This window comes from Dreissena polymorpha, chromosome 3 (assembly GCF_020536995.1).
Source record: "Dreissena polymorpha isolate Duluth1 chromosome 3, UMN_Dpol_1.0, whole genome shotgun sequence".
NCBI classification, from domain to species: domain Eukaryota; kingdom Metazoa; phylum Mollusca; class Bivalvia; order Myida; family Dreissenidae; genus Dreissena; species Dreissena polymorpha.
The window spans coordinates 47,232,442-47,253,264 of NC_068357.1; the positions used below are offsets into that span (position 1 = coordinate 47,232,442).

Genomic DNA, 20,823 nt, shown 5'->3' on the forward strand with positions numbered 1-20,823 from the left:
AGATTGATCATAGTCAAAGTCAAACTTATCATCGATTTTTAAGCGGATCTCACTCATTTCCTGCTCTATTTGTGTAATTGTGTCTCGCAATTCTTTGGACTTAGAAGGGATTATTTCCAAACCTAGATCATATTCTTTGATATACTTGGCGACTGACAAATCATTCATTTTTCTCTTCAATAACGCATTTTTGATTCGTGTTAACGCATGATCCTGTTTCTCGGGACTAGCACCTTCTAAATTCACATCGCACCATGTTCCGAACGTTTTACACAGTTCAGTATTAAATCTGATGAAGGCATGACCGTGCATCCCATTTGCACAAATTTCACTTCCATCATAGGTCAATGAAAAATTGTATGGAAACAAAGGTATCCAAGCGTGTGTGTAAATCTCAGTAAACACAGATTCCACAAACTCACTGATAGAGTACGTTTTCGGCTCAATTTGCAATCTAACTAAAAGACTGGGTAAGTCGTAAGTGATAAACATTGATCCCGCTACAAAACCATCAACTACACTGTATACCGGTTTCGAAAACGCTTTTTTCTTGTTCGGACATCTAGATAGACCTATGGATTTGCATTGTTGCTCATGACCTTCTAAACTAAACTCTGGGTTTTTCATCCATTTGTTGAAAAATTGTAAATTTTCTTTGACATCGTCGTATAATGACAAATACTCATAGGTTACGTTTATCAACACATAAAATAAACCATTCGTAACGTCAATCGGTTTGTCCTGTATATGCTTGAAACAAGACGGTTCATAAAAATTTGGTTTAGGACGTCCTAACGCATTTGTTTGTAAAACTAAGGGACAAAACAGGGCAACTATATGCACAAACATATACATGACGAGTTTTTGATGCATTGTCATTTTGGAAAGTTCCTATATAAGTATTTTCTACAAACAAATTGAAGTTATTTGTCTTCCAGTCATTCACATGGATTACACCACAAATAGCATTCCTATGTGTCTGTGGACAGATTTCCAGCATGTAGAAATAAATACAAGAGAACATTTTGCACATCGATTCGAAACGTACGCAAGACTCAAAGCTTCTCTACAACCAACGAAGTTGATAATGTGTCTATTTGATGAAATTGTTGAATTCGTTTGCAGCAAAACAGACATAAGCAAAATCAAGATTCAACATGCGCTGATGGACTCTTGTACTTCAAGGAAAACCTTTTCAGTTTGGTCGTTTCTGATCAAAGATGTGACAAAAGAAACCTTGAACGTTCTTGCTACGAAAGCGAACCTGTGTAGATTCGATTTATTGTATGGTTTCATTCATGCCGAAAACTGGATATGTGGTGCAATTGATTTTCGAGGTGCTGAAAAGTCAAAAGATATTGCCAAAGATATTCTTGAAACAGAGCACGTTTTTGAAATGTTTAGCGCGAATGCGATGACAAGATATTCCAATAAAATGTCCATGAAGAATATTCAATAAAACGTATTGTATCATAGCTTGTGTTTTCGTGATTTGTTCAGAACATACTCAAATAACAAACAACACGCACAATTGTTTCAAGGTTTTTTATTAACATATACAATCGAACACAACAAAACAAACATGCATAAAATTTGGGTCGTTGATTAGCATGTGTTGATTTTCATATCCATCCTTGTGCTACGTACTGATGGTATAAATCTTTTGGTTCGTTGATTAGCATGTGTTGATATACATATTCATCCATGTATCGATCGTATGCCTCATCGAATGCCTCATAATCAGAAAAATAAATATGGTGGGCCTCTTCATCCACCTTTTTATCAATCAAATATTCATATGGCGATTGAACATAGGGTACACGTTCAATTTGATTTTGTTCTTCATCATCGACGCCACCGATTTCGTCGTTTCTGTCCTGGCAATATATTTGTTTTTGATTTCGCTTTGCATTGCGTATTTTTGTTCTTCGTTTAGAAAGTTGCCTTTGCAAACGCCTTTGTTCAGCCTTTTTACGTTGCTTTTCAGTTTGTTTTTTATAGGAATTGGGGCGGGTACGAGTACAAGTCTTTTCAATTTTCGCCGTAAGCAGGTCATCGAAATCACTGTAATTATCGTATTCGTCATCATTTTGGTTATCTTTGGTTTGAAGGATATCAACCGATTTCGTTGAACATCGTTGGTTATTGCTTTCTGTTTTCGCAATTCCATTGTTTGCTTTTTGATATAGCTTGGAAAACTCATTTTGTAAGTACCGACCGAATGATTCATTGTCAAAAGGACAAGCACGGCTAAACCGTCGCTGACTAAGTTTCACTTCTTCTTCTGTGTTCATGACCCAATCGAACACAAAAGGGCAAACGGGGCACAGCTGTCGATGCCTCAGTTTTACATCTTCTTTATCCATGTTCCAAATGGAAATGTGCACATGGCAAAACACGCATCGAACGCACTCAATAGTTTCGGAGATTACACAAGTGTCGTAGATGAACCCTTGGCTAGCCAGGTCTTCCTTTGACACGCCGTAACGACCATAGCCGCTTATATGCGGATTAATGCTTCGTTTTGATGGCCTGTTTTCGTAAGATTGAAGTCTTTGATACAACGACATGTTTGCAAACGAACGTTCTTAGACTGAGTAAAGCATTCATCTGCTATTTATACAAAAAATTGTAATGTAAATTTTATGTCCATCCATGTAGCGATCAAATGCCTTATTGTCAGAAAAATAAAACGCCCGGCAAAATTAGCGGGGGGGTCTTTTTTAAAACCCCACCCCCCTTATTAAACCGTCAGAACATTTTCCGGGCATATCATATAGCGCCGCATCCCGCACCAAAAATGCACACAAGAAAAAAGTGGCTGTGGGTTTTCTATTCCATGCATCCGCTTATTATTTTAGCTTTTCCGTGTAAAAAGCTCATTCCATATACAATTAGCATACATGTAGTTATATTGATAAACTTTACTGATTATTCGTATTACAGACTTCAAAACTTGTATGTGACCTCGTATAGACAAAAAAGAACATAAATAGCGACTTCTTATAGCGTAATATGTTTGAAATGTATACTGTGTCTTTTGAAAAGCGATTTTAGAGCGCACAATATGCAGACGATATGTCTTCACTCAATTCCCCAATTGGTGAAAATAACTTCATAATATACATTCAGCCTTGTTTTATCCTATTTACCTTGCAGACTACATTTTATACTTCATTAAAACCGTTTAAAATCAATATGAAACAATCAGTATATATGTGATGACTTTATTGCAAAACGGGTTGTTAAACAAAATTCAACTTGCAATAAGACACATCAATACGTTTGTCCATACATTATTGCATTTTTGCTTTATCTTAACTTGTACTTAATTGTTTGAAATCACGTTCGATACACATTCTGTGTTGTTTTATCGTATTAAATCTCGAAATTCACGACCTTCCATGCTTTTTAATTTTAAGTCTTAACTCCCAGTTTTGTCTATTTTTTAAACAATATCATTTAAATACAACATTTGAACATCACTTTAAATTAGTCCAATCCATTTGAATAAATACAAGAGTGATGATTTTATTGCAAAACGGGTTTATTGCAAAACGGGTTGTTATACAAATGTCACATTGTAATAAGACACTCCAACCCGTTTTGCAATAAAATTATTGCAGAACGGGTTTATTGCAAAACGGGTTGTTATAAAAATTCAAATTGCAATAAGACAATCCAACCCGTTTTGCAATAAAATCATTGCAAAACGGGTTTACAATTGTATTCCAAAACGGGTTGTTATAAAATATCAAATTGCAATAAAACACTCCAGCCCGTTTTGAAATAAAATAATTGCACTTCTGGGTTGTCTTCATTTAATTCCCCAATTGGTGAAAATCACTTCATATATACATTCGGCTTAGTTTTATCATATTAACCTTGCAGACGACATTTTAAACTTCCTTCATACCGTTTCAAATCAATTTGAAACAAATAGTATAAATGTGATTATTTTATTGCGAAACGGTTTGTTACACACGATTCACATTGCATGAAGACACTTCAACACGTTTTTTCAGTAAATTATTGCATTTCTGCGTTATCTTCACTTTAGTTCTAAATAGGTTGAAACACTTTCTATATACATTTTGTGTTGTTTTATCGTATTAAATCTCGAAATGCATCGCCTTCAATGCTTTTTACTTTTTAGTGGAAACTAACAGTTTTGTCCATATTTGGAAATATAAAAAAAACGATATTTTAAATTTCCTTTTTAATGTTTACAATCAATTTGAATTAATTAATACACGTGTCATTGTATTATTGCAAAACGGGTTTATTGCAAAACGGGTTGTTATACAAAATTCAAATTGCAATAAGACGCTCCAACCCGTTTTGCAATAAAATTATTGCAAAACGGGTTTATTGCAAAACGGGTTATTATACAAATTACAAATTGCAATAAAACACTCCAACCCGTTTTGCAATAAAATTATTGCACTTCTGGGTTGTCTTAATTTTATTCCCCAATTGGTGAAAATCACTTCATAAATATATACATTCAGCCTAGTTTTATCATATTTACCTTGCAGGCGACATTTTAAACTTACTTTATGCCGTTTCAAAGAAATTTGAAAAAAAAGTATATATGTGATGATTTTATTGCGAAACGGTTTGTTACACACAACTCACATTGCATGAAGACACTTCAACACGTTTTTTCAGTAAATTATTGCATTTCGGCGTTATCTTCACTTCAGTACTAAATAGGTTGAAACACTTTCTATATACATTTTGTATTGTTTTATCGCATTAAAGCTCGAAATGCATCGCCTTCAATGCTTTTTACTTTTTAGTGGAAACTAACAGTTTTGTCTATATTTGGAAATATAAAAAAAACGATATTTTAAATTTCCTTTTTAATGTTTACAATCAATTTGAATTAATTAATACACGTGTCATTGTATTATTGCAAAACGGGTTTATTGCAAAACGGGTTGTTATAAAAAAAAATCAAATTGCAATAAAACGCTCCAACCCGTTTTGCAATAAAATTATTGCAAAGCGGGTTTATTGCAAAACGGGTTGTTATACAAATTACAAATTGCAATAAAACACTCCAACCCGTTTTGCAATAAAATTATTGCACTTCTGGATTGTCTTCATTTAATTCCCCAATTGGTGAAAATCACTTCATAAATATATACATTCACTCTAGTTTTATCATATTTACCTTGAAGGCGACATTTTAAACTTACTTTATGCCGTTTCAAAGAAATTTGAAAAAAATAGTATATATGTGATGATTTTATTGCGAAACGGTTTGTTACACACAACTCACATTGCATGAAGACACTTCAACACGTTTTTTCAGTAAATTATTGCATTTCGGCGTTATCTTCACTTCAGTACTAAATAGGTTGAAACACTTTCTATTTACATTTTGTATTGTTTTATCGCATTAAATCTCGAAATGCATCGCCTTCAATGCTTTTTACTTTTTAGTGGAAACTAACAGTTTTGTCCATATTTGGAAATAAAAAAAACAAACGATATTTTAAATTTCCTTTTAAATGTTTACAATCAATTTGAATTAATTAATACACGTGTAATTGTATTATTGCAAAACGGGTTTATTGCAAAACGGGTTGTTATAAAAAATTCAAATTGCAATAAGACGCTCAAACCCGATTTGCAATAAAATTATTGCAAAACGGGTTTATTGCAAAACGGGTTGTTATACAAATTACAAATTGCAATAAAACACTCCAACCCGTTTTGCAATAAAATTATTGCACTTCTGGGTTGTCTTAATTTAATTCCCCAATTGGTGAAAATCACTTCATAAATTTATACATTCAGCCTAGTTTTATCATATTTACCTTGCAGGCGACATTTTAAACTTACTGTATGCCGTTTCAAAGAAATTTGAAAAAAATAGTATATATGTGATGATTTTATTGCGAAACGGTTTGTTACACACAACTCACATTGCATGAAGACACTTCAACACGTTTTTTCAGTAAATTATTGCATTTCGGCGTTATCTTCACTTCAGTACTAAATAGGTTGAAACACTTTCTATATACATTTTGTATTGTTTTATCGCATTAAAGCTCGAAATGCATCGCCTTCAATGCTTTTTACTTTTTAGTGGAAACTAACAGTTTTGTCCATATTTGGAAATAAAAAAAAACGATATTTTAAATGTCCTTTTTAATGTTAACAATCAATTTGAATTAATTAATACACGTGTCATTGTATTATTGCAAAACGGGTTTATTGCAAAACGGGTTGTTATAAAAAAAATCAAATTGCAATAAAACGCTCCAACCCGTTTTGCAATAAAATTATTGCAAAACGGGTTTATTGCAAAACGGGTTGTTATACAAATTACAAATTGCAATAAAACACTCCAACCCGTTTTGCAATAAAATTATTGCACTTCTGGGTTGTCTTCATTTAATTCCCCAATTGGTGAAAATCACTTCATAAATATATACATTCACTCTAGTTTTATCATATTTACCTTGAAGGCGACATTTTAAACTTACTTTATGCCGTTTCAAAGAAACTTGAAAAAAATAGTATATATGTGATGATTTTATTGCGAAACGGTTTGTTACACACAACTCACATTGCATGAAGACACTTCAACACGTTTTTTAAGTAAAGTATTGCATTTCGGCGTTATCTTCACTTCAGTACTTAATAGGTTGAAACACTTTCTATTTACATTTTGTATTGTTTTATCGCATTCAATCTCGAAATGCATCGCCTTCAATGCTTTTTACTTTTTAGTGGAAACTAACAGTTTTGTCTATATTTGGAAATAATATTATTTCAATACGATATTTTAAATTTCCTTTTTAATCTTTCCATTCCATTTGAATTAGTTAATGCATGTGTCATGTTATTATTGCAAAATGGGTTGTTATAAAAATTTCAAATTGCAATAAGACGCTCCAACCCGTTTTGCAATAAAATTTTTGAAAAACGGGTTAATTGCTAAACAGGTTGTTATAAAAATTACAAATTGCAATAAAACACTCCAACCCGTTTTGCAATAAAGTTATTGCACTTCTGGGTTGTTTTCACTTAATTTCCCAATTGGTGAAAATCACTTCATATATACATTCAGTTTAGTTGTATCATATTTACCTTGCAGGCGACATTTTAAACTTCCTTTATGCCGTTTCAAATCAATTTGAAACAAATAGTATATATGTGATGATTGTATTGCGAAACGGTTTGTAACTCACAACTGACGTTGCATGAAGACACTTCAACACGTTTCGACACACATTCTGTTTTGTTTTATCGTATTAAATCTCGAAATTCACCACCTTCCATGCTTTTTAATTTTAAGTTTTAACTCACAGTTTTGTCTATTTTAAAACAATATTATTTAAATACAAAATTTGAACATCACTTTTAACTATTCCAATCCATTTGAATAAATACAAGAGTGATGATTTTATTGCAAAACGGGTTTATTGCAAAACGGGTTGTTATACAAAATTCTCATTGCAATAAGACACTCCAACCCGTTTTGCAATGAAATTATTGCAAATAAATGTGTGGTGATTTTATTGCAAAACGGGTTTATTGCAAAACGGGTTGTTAAAAAAAAATGCAATAAAACACTCCAACCCGTTTTGCAATAATTTTATTGCAAAACGGGTTTATTGCAAAACGGGTTGTTTAAAAAAAAAATTGCAATAAGACACTCCAACCCGTTTTGCAATAATTTTATTGCAAAACGGGTTTATTGCAAAACGGGTTGTAACACAGCACCATGATTGTTTCTGCCGTACATTTGAAGGAAAAATGATAAAACTGAGTGTTCATTCAGCTCAATCAGCAAATGTAGAGTCAATGGTAAGACATACAATATCATATAGTATTTTATATTCCCATACCATTTTATTACCCCCAAGTCTTGAACTTGTATAACTTAATATGAATAATTGTGTTAGTTTTAAAATCCAAGTGTGTTCATGCTCTACAGTATGTTGGTTGATTCAAGCAGTGAGGCGAGCGCGCATGCATGTGTGTGAGTGTGTGTGGCGGGGCAGTTTAAGGATGTTATTCTACGTCTCGGTAGTGTGCAAGTTCTGATGAGTTTTGTTGGATCTGTAGGGACGAATATGGCTAATAGTGGGTTGGAAGCTCTGATTGAGTCAACAGCCTCTAAATTCTTAAATTAGTATTTGCTTAATGACATTACAACGGTATATATTAATACAGCACAAAACATGTATTCGAAATAGGTGCTTTATACAAAGATATAATTTGTTTCTTATGGTCAGGATAAAAGCGATATGCTCATGTTATACTATACTCTGCAAATGTTACATTGAAATTCAATAAATCAGAAACGTATTTAACACTAAAGTGCTACTAAATGTAGTATATGTGTAAATACTCATAATTCTCTTATTCAAAATTCGTATATGATATTTGTTTAAGCAGCAAGTTTTGAGCAGCCAACCTAATGTTGGCAGCCATTTTTGACGCTATCTTCATACGATATAAATTACATCATAATACATAACATTATGCATTTATATACGTTAAACAACATAGGACTGAAAATGGCAGCCATCTTGGACGCCATCTTGAATTTCTCAAAATCCTCAATTTTTAATGCCCGACATCATTTGGATTCTGTTCCCTAGATTGATGTTGCGCTATGCTCATCAGGACGATGAGTTTTCGTGAATGTAACCCTTCTTGTTATTATATTTTTATTATTCTTCTCTTAAACGACTATTTTAAAGTTATGTTTGATTTGCTTACAAAATCATGCTCCATAGGCTGGTTGTCCCATAATATGACAGTGCTGGGAAAAAATGAGAATTTATAACAGTTAGCAACTGTGTGAATCTGCCTATAAGCTAAAGGATGTGTATGGCGAGTCAATCTCCTGAGTTTTTCCAAATAAGTGGGGACGGGGACAGCTACTAAAGAGTGGACAATTATAAAATAATATTATTTTAGCATCAGTCCGTCTGTTCTCTAGAGATCTTAAACCGAGTGACTGTTGATCGATTTTATTGATGTTTTGTTTAGTGTATGGCGACCAGACTGGGGACGAGTATTCTACTTGAGGCCTGACAAGAGTTTTATAGGCAGTTTCTTTTACTTTTTTGTTTTTAGTTTGGATGTTACGTGTAAGGAAACCAAGTGTTCTATTTGCTGTTGTACATATTCTATTAATGTGAGTGATGACAGAAAGGTCTTCGGATAAGTCTACTCCTAAGTATTTTGCACTTGGTACGGTTTCAAGGATTTGGCCATGTAATATATAATTTTGTTTGATTTGGTGTTTGTTTTGAGCTATATTAAAAAATTGGCATTTACTGGGGTTAAACTGCATTTCAAATTTGGTTTCCCATTGTTCCAATGTATTAAGATCATGCTGTAATTGGTTGCAATCATTTAGGTTGTTGATCGTGATGTACACAGCAGTGTCATCAGCGAAGAGACGGACTTAGGATCTTACATGAGCTGGTAGGTTGTTTATGTAGAGGAGAAATAAGAGGGGGCCTAGGACAGAGCTTTGGGGCACCCCAGATGTCACTGGAACTTCATCAGATTTCTCGCCCTCCAGAACGACAATTTGAGTTCTACCTATTAGAAAAAAACGGATCCAGGCAAGAGTACAGCCTCTGATAACATGTTCGTGAAGTTTATAGAGAGGTTTAGAATGGCTGACTTTATCAAAAGCCTTGCTAAAGTCCAGAAGAATAAGATCTGACTGCTCAGAAGAATAAGATCTGACTGCTGGCCTGCAACAAGGGTTCTCGCAAGGTCATCTACCAGTTGGATGAACTGCGTTTCGCAGGAACGGCGCTCCCTAAAGCCATGTTGGAGATCATATAATATATTGTATATTGTAAAATGAGCAGAGATGTTAGATGCTATGATATGTTCAGTAAGTTTACAAAGAATACAAGTCAGAATTATAGGACGGTAGTTTGATGGGTCACTCTGGGGTCCGTTTTATAGAGGGGGGGGGGAACATTTCCCTTTGTCCAGTCAGATGGTAAGTAACCAGAATCTATAGACATTTGGAGAAGAATTGGAAGAAAATGAGCTATTTGGCAGCGAAGTTCTTTCAGCACAACTGGCTTAATGTTGTCAGGACCAGCAGCTTTATCAGTTTTTAGGTTTGATAATAGTTCGAGAATACCGTTCAAACTGATGGAAATGTCAGGCATTGATGGGTACTTGCTTCTGAGATGAAAGGGGAGATCAGCATCACGAAGTTTGTCTCTTATTTTATGAAAACAAAACTGTGCAAGAGATAGAGGGTTCAGTGGAGTAAAAACAGAAGTTTTTGGTTAAGAATGTTTGCTTTTTTAATGTTACTATATGTGGATTTGTCATGAAGAGGTGCAATACCTTGATTGTCCTGTCGAGCATTCTAAATTAGTGAAAACAGTTTTTTTGTTAAAAAAAACTTTGATCCGGGTTGGTGTCATCAATGCCTAAGATGCTCTCCAAGTAATTTGTATAGGATGTTTTGAATTGCCTTATTAAATGTTTTAAGAATATGTGTTTTTTGGCCAAATGATGCATTCCAGCTTGTTTGGACAGTCTGAATAATTTGTCTCTTTTTCTAATGAGTCTTTTAATTTTTATGGTTATCCAGGGCAAAGATCTTTTTTCTCTTATAATTTTTGTTGGAATGAATTTAGAGATACCTTGTTCAATGAGATTTTTGAAACTCACCCACATGTCCTCGACACTCTTAGTTTCATGTCCATTTAGTAATCTATTACTCTCCTGTTCAACATAACTTTTAAAGTTTGGCCAATCTGCTTTTTTGTACAAGTGTATTTTTCTTGGTGTTTATTTATTTTAGCTTGTTTATTTATTTTAGCTTTTACATCCGAATTTTTTTCTACAATGTCATGGTCTGCGATTCCAGGAAGAGTATGAGTAGTATTTGTGAGTGTATGATTTGGTGTTAAGAATACGTCAAGTGTGTTATCTAGTCTAGTGCTGTCTGTGACCATTTGGACCAGATTAAAATCATCAAGAAGATGTATGAAGTCTTCATATATTTGTGGGTAGGCACAGCCAGGTTTGATATTTGGGGTATGATCTTCATCACAGGAAAACTGAGGGTAATTAAAATCGCCTAGCACCCAGATGGTACCTTTTAATAATCTAGTCTGTTATAAAAACAATCTAAACTGTTCAGCTCCATAAACATCAGACTCCCTTGGACGGTAAAAAGCAGCAATGTAAACTGGTCTACTTTGGGACATTTCTACTTTAACACATAGTAATTCGCAATCTATTTAAAGTTCAGGCTGTTCCGTAGCAGTTAATGTTTGCTTGACTAAAATAAAGACACCCCCACCTTTGGACCCGGATCTATCCCTTCTAAAAGGTGTGTAGCCCAAGCACTGGGGAAAGATTTCGGCAGTTTAGTGCTCTTGAGTCAACCATGACTCTGTACCCACGATAACATCTGGTTTGTGTTCATCAATCAGAGCATGTAAGTTATGTGTTTTTTTGAAAATTGATTGACAATTAATGTTCAAAATTTTTAATGACTGACTTTGCTAGATATTGAAGTATGTTATATTCGTTTTTGGTGAGGAACCTCCAGAGGGACTTGTATGACTAGTGATCTTATCTCCGTTCATATCCCCGAGGGCAGAGAAACTGTTTTCAGATGCAAGTGAATATATGTTATTTGTAAATGAGGAATTCGAATAATTGTATTGGTCACAATTAGTACAAGAGAAGGAGAAAGACATGCAAAACTCCACCAGGTTATTGTATGCAGAAGGACTCATGTTTTGACAATTTATATGGAACCAACATGAGCAACCATCATATTCTATTGTCCAAGACCTCCTGGCCACAGTAGCCGCAGGGGTATTGGGGTCCTGGATTTGTCCCCACATCATGAGACATCGACAACAGTAATGTGCACAGATATCCTAATGCGGATACTCTGCAATTTCGGATGGGTACTCTTAGTTTCACTGTTTTCATGAGACATGCACAAGATATTATACGGCTAGGCTCGTACCTGTTTTGGCTGATTTTGGGGTCTGGGTATCTGATCTGTTAGTTGGGAATGTATGTCAGGTATACTAAACAACCTAACACTAGTTAAAACTAAGAATAGTGTCAAGAAAATACCTGTAAACATGATAAACAAAAAGTACTTCCGTTTCAAAAGTTAAGGTCAAGGTCAACAGCGGAAAATTTTTCGCTGAAATAAAAAGTCTAATTACAACAATAAAACTTGAATTCAGGCTAAAAGCTGAATAAGAATATGTGCAAATATTAAGTTCAAAGCAAACCAAACCAAATCATCACAACAGGTTCCGCGGCATAGTGTATTGTTTTGGAAAAAGAAAGAGCGATGAAAAACAGCTGTTAGTTGCACGACGCATGCGCGTTCATAATATCTCATAATATCTGTAGTTGACAGTAGAAGTGTCTTAGCGGCACACTTGTAATTATATCACATGTTCAGTAATAACTTGATATGTTTTCATGTGTTGTCATCCACTGGCCTATACACGGAAACAAACATGACTACATTGAAAACTATAAGTCTTGAATTCGACAAAAAATGTGAAAATGGGTTTCCTAATTAGTGTACGACTGAAACATGTTATTCAGCACCAAAAGCACGGTAAGTTAGAAAATCTCATATCTCAAGGGCGAACTAACGAAAGTTGACATGTCAGTACCAACACAGAATGGAATACTAGGTGCCACTGAGAACAAACACCATCTGATATCTCTGATTTGAAAAGATGTATGTACGAATAAAAACTGCGCACATTGTGCACTCAAACACACAAGTAAGTCATTACAGAGAATCATGATACTGAAATATATACAATGGTCATTATCAATCGAACTAACTTTCACACAACCCACGCAAAAGCTGACGTTATCATGATAAAGCAAATGATTCATGCTGTAGAGACAAAACACATAGGAATTCATGTGGTAGCTGATGGTACAGGCATGTTTGATTTGCTGTTTCATTCTCATGTTGTCCTAACTCGAGTTATTGATCATCATTGAATCACCAGTTAGGGAAAGAGTGGTTGTAGACATTCGCAAAATGGTTTAAAAGCAAAGACATTTCCCGACCGACTTGCTCCCTGCGCACTGTCTCTCTGAACGCGTCGCTGTAGCTTAATATTTTGGTATTAGTAAGGGGAAAGTAACTAAGATGCTGAACGAAATCAACATTGAATGTATTTTAGAGCGATATGACAGCTATGACTTGCGAAGGTGTGAAGGAATCGGTCAGGGTTGTCTCAGCGTGTAAAGGAAAGCCTGATAAAGAGGAAATGTTCAAGAACACACCGTCTGGCAGCCATGGTAAGCACGTAGGGTAGGACGATGCAATCGCTAGAAAACCGGCATCGGAAGCATTTATGAACATGTGAAACGTACCCACATACAGGCAAGTAAATGGAAACACGCGATAGATGCAGGCGACTGTATCTGAATACATGTGATTTTTGTTAGCAAAAGGACGAGGCATCAAATTCTCTTTTTTCAATTAAAGTACAATGTAAACCCTCTAAACCGGATCCTCTCTATACTGGAATCCTCTCTAAACCGGACAAATTGTCCGGTCCCATTTTTTTTCCCTATTAAACCATGCGTAAAATATCTCCTCAAGACCGGAATCCCCTCAATTCCGAATACCGGTCATTATGTGGATCAAAATTGGGTAATTCCATACGTAATTGTACCTCTCTAAACCGCTCAGGGCCGGTTTATTGCACCTCAGACCTAGTGTCAAAAAGTTGTGAATAGCGGATTAAAGACGCTTGAAATTAATAAAGGTGGTCGAAAAATTTCCAAACTGTTAACATCGCAAAACAATTTAAAGACACTTGTCATGTGATGTACATATCGCTAAATAGATGTTATAATATTGATTATAATTACTGAAAACAAACATATGGTTCTTTAGTGTGTTTTGTTTTTGATATAGGAAGCCGTGCTAAATTTAAATAATCTTTATGCTATTTAATTTTGTGTTGTTTATTACAATTGCTAATGTAGTGTAATATAAAATGTTGATTTGCAGAGTTTTGAAGCAGTTGCATTTAGATATTCATTTAGATTTTCAAATTGGTAATTAAGATAACTAAGACTAAAAATGTCCAAACCTCCTTCTAAGCGATGGCGCGTGGAAATGTCTCTAGAAGACAAAATCAAACTGATAAAAGTGTCAGAGATGTTGCCAAAACCTACACTCAAGATGCTGTCAGAGAAATATCGGATAGGAAAGTAGACGATCGGGGATATCGTGCAAAAAGTCGGCGTACATGTTTTTCAGTGTGAAAAGAAACTAAATTCACCCAACACATGCATTCATGTATAAAATTGTTTGGTTTTCGGGTCGCACTGTTTGATCTATGTTGTGACTGATATTGCTTTCAAATCAACAGATTAAGCGTGTTTTTCTTATATAATGCAATATGGATGAATGTTATATATTAATAAACTATGCAAATTTGCCGAAAGTGTTTTATTTACACATTAGGCTACGTAATTGACCTTCCGAAAGTAAGAAAAAGTCAATGTCCTCTCTAAACCAGAATCCTCTCTAAACCGGAATTTCCTCTCGATCCCGTAGGCGTCCGGTTTAGAGGGGTTCCACTGCAGCATCAATTTATACTTGAGATCCACCTTATGTATTTACCATGATATAATCTGGCTGTAAAAGCGATAGCCCATGGTCAAAATTTCGGTGCTCATGTTATAAAGCGCGACTAACTAGTACTATCTTTTGTGTTTGTGAAAAGGTTCAGGTTGACATAATACAATCTATCAAAAAGCAGACATAACACGACTGTCAGATAACTTGCGTTGTCTATAAGAAAGGAACAAATGAAAATTAAAGTGTAAATACGCAATGACTATTATTTAACCAAAGTTTTTAGCCTGTCATTCCGGCAGCTCTGTTCAAGCATACGTCTGACAAACCAGTTGATTTGGCAATAATGGTCGGTTTAATGGTATATATATATATATATATATATATATATATATATATATATATATATATATATATATATATATATATATATATATATACACCTACATTGCTCACATTTGTTTCCCCGACAGCAGGGTTAACACGTGCTCGAATACTCGTTCTAAAGATTGTTGCATTTCCTCCCGTACTTACAAGGGTTTGGGACACATTCGTCGACATCTTTAAGATACGTATGTATATTTGCGTAGTTGATATATCGCGTATGTTAAATATTTTAGCAAATGCGAACAATGTATGAATAATACAGTTTAAATCGAAAATGATCAATGCTCATATTTAAGATATAGGCGGTGAATAAACTTAGACTTGCAACAAGTAACATAAGTTCAAAACAAGATGAAGATAATGTTCGGAGAAGATCTGAAAATTTAAATGCGTGATGTTATTACGGACTGACAAGTGTATTATTAACATATCCTTCTCGGTGGCCATGCATGTAAACACTCCTAAAGTATATGAAAACGATGCAATAATCTCATATATTTAAATACAAATCTACAATTATACCCTACCCTGGTCACAGTTATATCCCTTCCAGCCTGGTAAACATGTGCATGAGAACGCATACTGGACGTTGCTGCACGTGGCGCCATTTTTACACGGGTCGAACGCGCATTCGTTGAAATCTGAAATAATGTTCACATACATTATGTTTATTGGAAATTTACGCATTTAATGCATTTAACATTTTGGACAAAGGGCGTTAATATTCAATTAAGTAATAATTGTCAACACGCAGTGTTCCTTTTGAACATAGGCTGACGACTCTTCGCGCAAAACGTAGCCTATGTAGTGACTGTGCAATATTTACTAAACACGCCAAGACAATTATTAAACAAATTGATTATGTGTGAAATGGCTGTACAATTCGTTAAAACGTTCAAACAAAGCGTATTGATACTGATGAAACGATGTGTAAACCTTCGCCTTAGTAGCGTATAATTGCACCAGCAACAACACATAGCTAATCCGGTAGAATATGTCATACACCCGTTCTTGGGATGAATAGTAAATGTTAAATCGATTTTTGGTTGGACAAATATCTTAAATCAAGATTCAGAATGATCCCGGTCCGGTTTAATTAAGGGTCCTGAGATTTGGAAGATGGCGTTCAAGATGGACGTCGTTTCAGCACTTTGCCCTAAATTGTTATATGATTATGACTTTACTCATTATTTAGCATCTTTTTAATCTAAAATGGAATGATGTTATGGTGCTTTATGGCTTGGGAGTTAATTGATTGAAATAAAATTCAAGATTATACCAAAAATGGCTGCAAATATTGTCGCATATACAAATGATTGCAGTTAAACATCCATCACAATAAATTGGACCTGAATTTCAGGCTTTATAAACTAGAATTATTGTCTTAATATGGCATTTTGTAATGTACATTAAATATTATCCATAATAAAACTTAATTGTATTATTACCTTTACATGAACTTATCAAAGACAACACAATTAAGAAGACATATTTAACATACACATGTTCCGCATACTAGATTTAACACATGGTGCGAACATCATGTACATATATTCGTTTAGCTCAAATAATTTATAGTTCAATTTGATTTACATCGGATACGCATGGACTACACTAAGTATAACGACAAGTAATTATGTTGCGAATATTGTTAATAACAGTTTACAACACCATTATTGTTTCTACGATTTGAAACAAAATAATATGGTTGAGTGTTTATTCAGCTCTATCAATAAATGTAGAGTCAATGGTAAGACAAACAACATCACAAAGTGTTTTATATTCCCAAACCATTTAATTAGCCAACCGCCGTGGAATTGTGTAACTAAAATTGTGGACATTTATGTAAATTTTAAAATGCAATTGTGAGCCTGCTGTAAATAAAGCAGGATGCTTCATCCAATCGATGAGGCGAGCGCGCAACAATGTGTGTGTATGTTGAGGGCAGTTTCAGGATGTAATATAACGTACAGGTAGTGTGCACGTTCTGATGAGTCGTGTGAGGTCAATGAGAACCATGCCGGCTAATAGTGGGATGGAAGAGCTGGTTGAGTGAACAGTCTTTTATTTTTACACGGTTAATTGGGTTGCAAATGCATGTCCATTTCACTGGTACTACTTATTTCACTTAGATCTTCTTAAACCTCATGCAAATATGCAGGGTATTCACTGAAAATACTATTTATTTATTTTATGATTTAATAATGCATCTTAACAATCTATCTTCTGCCAGTCATACGTCTAAATGGTGTGTTGATTGTTTGATTCAAACCGTATTCCTTATCAAAATAAATCTTCGAGCAGAATGAGAAGGTTATTTGCTGATCCACTTGGTTTTAGTAAAGCTCGTATGACCATACAGCTTTGTTGCTACACAAACTCAAACAACGCCCGATTCGTAATTTATTATATAAGGTCAATGAAGAAAATATGTGAGCGCGTACAAGATAAAATGTTTAAGGAAGAGCCTGTCATGGGACATGTTCCAGGGGTATAGAATGCCATATGGAGTGACATGTTGAAAGAAACAACTGTTATGAGGTATCGCCATGGTAAGAAGAGGAATAGAAGTTCAACACTTAAACCATGACATCTCATGGATTGAAGTGTGAGCTTGCATTCTTGAAGCAAAATGAAATAAGATCTAAACGACATTAGTAGTACCAGTTTAGTGAACATCAATAAGCATTACAAAGAACAAAAATGGGGGAGGATTAGGGCAGATGCTAAGGATACAATTTTCGGAGAAAGTTGACACAATGAACAGATCCGTTTGATCCAAAGCAAGCATCCACCCAGTCTTGTGAACATTCCGACTCGAACAATAGCATCAAAATCTGCTTATGTTGATCAAGCAAAAGATATTGGTAAAACAAAAACGACATAATTAAAAAGCTCATGGCCGGAAAATGTTTAGGTCAATATCTTATAATTAATCCCACGATGATATTCCACTAATCTAATTGATAAACGATTTATTGACTAACAAGCAGCTAATTTTACGGTAGTTGGCATTCACCATATACTAAGCCATAAATTGCCTCCAGTACCTACTGCTATGTTTATATAAACAGGGGCACTCAGTGGAGGAAAATTCCAATAAGGTGCTAAAGAAAAAATTAACAGTAGAAGTGTCTCAGCGGCATATTGGTTATACGATCACATGTTCCGTAATAGATTTTGTTTTGTTCTGCATGTCATTCACTGGCCAATAGACGGAAACATACAAGACATATTTACGTCTTTAATTAGACAAAAACTGAGGAAATGTGTTTTGTAATTAGTGCGTGACTGATACATGGTGTTCAGCACCAAATGCACGGCGAGGAAAGTTAGAAACTCTTATATATAAAGGGTGAACTAACTAAAAGGTGACATGACAGTACCATCACAGAATGTAATATTACGTGTCACTGAGAACACACAACATCTGATCTCTCTGATTTTAACAGATGTATGCACGAATAAAGACGTGCACACCTTATGCACTCAAATACACACGTTAGGCGTTACAGGAGATCATGATATTGAAATATATAAAATAGTCATAATCAATCGAAATGATTTTAACACAACTCATCAAGAAGCTGACGTCATCATGATAATGCAAATAGTTCATGCTGTCGAAACAAAAGACATTGGCATTCATGTGGTAGATAATGATACAGGCATGTTTGTTTTGTTGTTTCATTCTTATGTTGTCCTTACTCTTGTTATTGATCATCGTGGAATCACCAGTTATTGGAAAGAGTTGTAGAAATTCGCAAAATTGATTAAAAGCAGAGATATTTCGCGACCGACTTGCTCCTTGTGCAATCTATCTCGTAACGCGACGCTGTAGCTGACTATTTTGGTATCAGTGAAGGGAAAGCTACCAAGATGCTGAACGCAAGCAACTTAAAAGGACTATTTGGAGATATGTCAGCTAGGACTTGTGAAGGAATCGATCAGGTTTGCCTCAGCATGGTAAGGAAAGCCTGATACAGAGGAAATGCCTTGTTCAAGAAAATACCTTCAGGCAGCCATGGTACGCAAGAAAGGTGAAGCTTTGCGATCAGTAGCACACAAGCATCGGAAGCATGTTATGAGCATGTGAAACGTTCCCATATACAGGCGTGTATATGGAAACACGCTATAGTTGCAGACCCGAGGATCTGAATCAATATGATTACTGTTGGCGAAGGGACGAGGCATCAAACACTCTTTTTTCAATTAAAGTAGCATCAATTAATACTTGAGATAAACCTAATGTACTAACAATGATATAATCTGGGTGTAAAAGCGATAGCCCATGGTCAAAATTTCGGTGCTCATGTTATAAAGCGCGAATACATTGTGCTATATTTAGTGTTTGTCAAAAGATTCAGGTTGACAAAATACAATCTAGCAATAAGCAGACAATTCGTGATTGTTAGATTACTAACTTTGTCTCTAAAAAGGAAAAAATGAGACTTAGAGTGTATAATGTCATGTAATCGTTGGTATAAAACACAAAATATTTTTAATGAACTAATATATACACAAGAACATTACCGTATGCTTGACTGCTAACAGCATAAGATAAACTGGTATACATACTACTTGATAAATGTTTGAAAAAGGTGACCTGATTTTTACCTTAGTGAACAAAGGTTAGATAATGCGTATTATGGTTTTTCAATTGATATCTATTTGTGTAATGACATTTCACCAGAATATGTTCATATGAAACAAGTTATAAATTCAGAGAAGGTGCTTCATACAAAGATACAATTTGTATTTAAAGGTATATAAAAAGGCAATATGTTCATGTTATATTATTATACCCCACTTTTATTCACAATGCTAGACTCCCATAGGCCATGGTGACATAGAAATACTGTCAGACCCAGCGGGAAAAAATTTACTGTCCAAAAAATACTGTCGCCCGCTACCTTAGCAATCACGTGCGGAATGACGTCACTTTGATTGTACGCGCCCTTTTTATGAACAAAGACGACGTCATTTGATTTTCATTGTTGTGGTGACGTCAAGTTACGGAAAGTTCAGGACGTTCGGTTAATGTAAGTCTCAGTTATAACATTTAAATCGCGGATAACTTATTAGTGAAATCGTGTAAGAATCGATATAATCGACGTTTGAAAAAATACCATTGAAGAAAATTGTTTGAAGTTAATACTATGTTACTGTTAAGCTTAGAAAACACTTTAAGAGACATACTTAATACTGTTTAACTATGGAATTTTTATGTTCTGTGATAAGAAATTGACTGTGTTAACCAGTGTACTTGTATTATTGTTATCAAAATAATAATGGTTGTTCATAGCTGAAATTAAATACATTTATTGAATATTAAGATTATTCATGGTTCATATAAATTGTTCGTATTTGAATAGTTTTTCGGTATAATAAAATAAATATTGCTGTCTGACTTTCGGGAAAATACTGTCAACCTCTGCTTTGCCTCGGTTGACAGCATTTCCTCAAGTTCACAAATTTACTGTGACCCTGTCAGTCATGTAATATTTATATACTATTCTCTACAATGTTATATTGAAATTCATATAATCAGACACTTATTAAACACTTAAGTTCTAATAAATGTGTATTATATGTATATATGTATAATTCTTGTGCAAAATTATAAATGATCTTGGGTTAAGCAGCAAGTTTTGGGCAGCCATTTTGATTCAGGCAGCCATTGTGAACGCCATCTTCATCCTTTTAGTATGAATAACACTATCAAAATGACAATAATATACATAACATAATGCATTTATATACGCTAAACCAAATAAGACTGAACAGAGCCGCCATCTTGCACGCCATTTTGAATTTCT

General features: G+C 34.6%; 1 protein-coding gene across 1 annotated transcript in view; it reads right to left on the minus strand.

The window, feature by feature from the left end:
- The window catches only part of LOC127874014 (fibropellin-1-like), a 116,581-nt gene that overhangs the window by 56,964 nt on the left and 38,794 nt on the right, over positions 1–20,823 (minus strand). Inside the window, exon 5 of the mRNA XM_052418122.1 lies at positions 15,532–15,645. Coding sequence (XP_052274082.1) covers positions 15,532–15,645 — 114 coding nt within the window. The remainder of the gene's footprint in view (positions 1–15,531; positions 15,646–20,823) is intronic.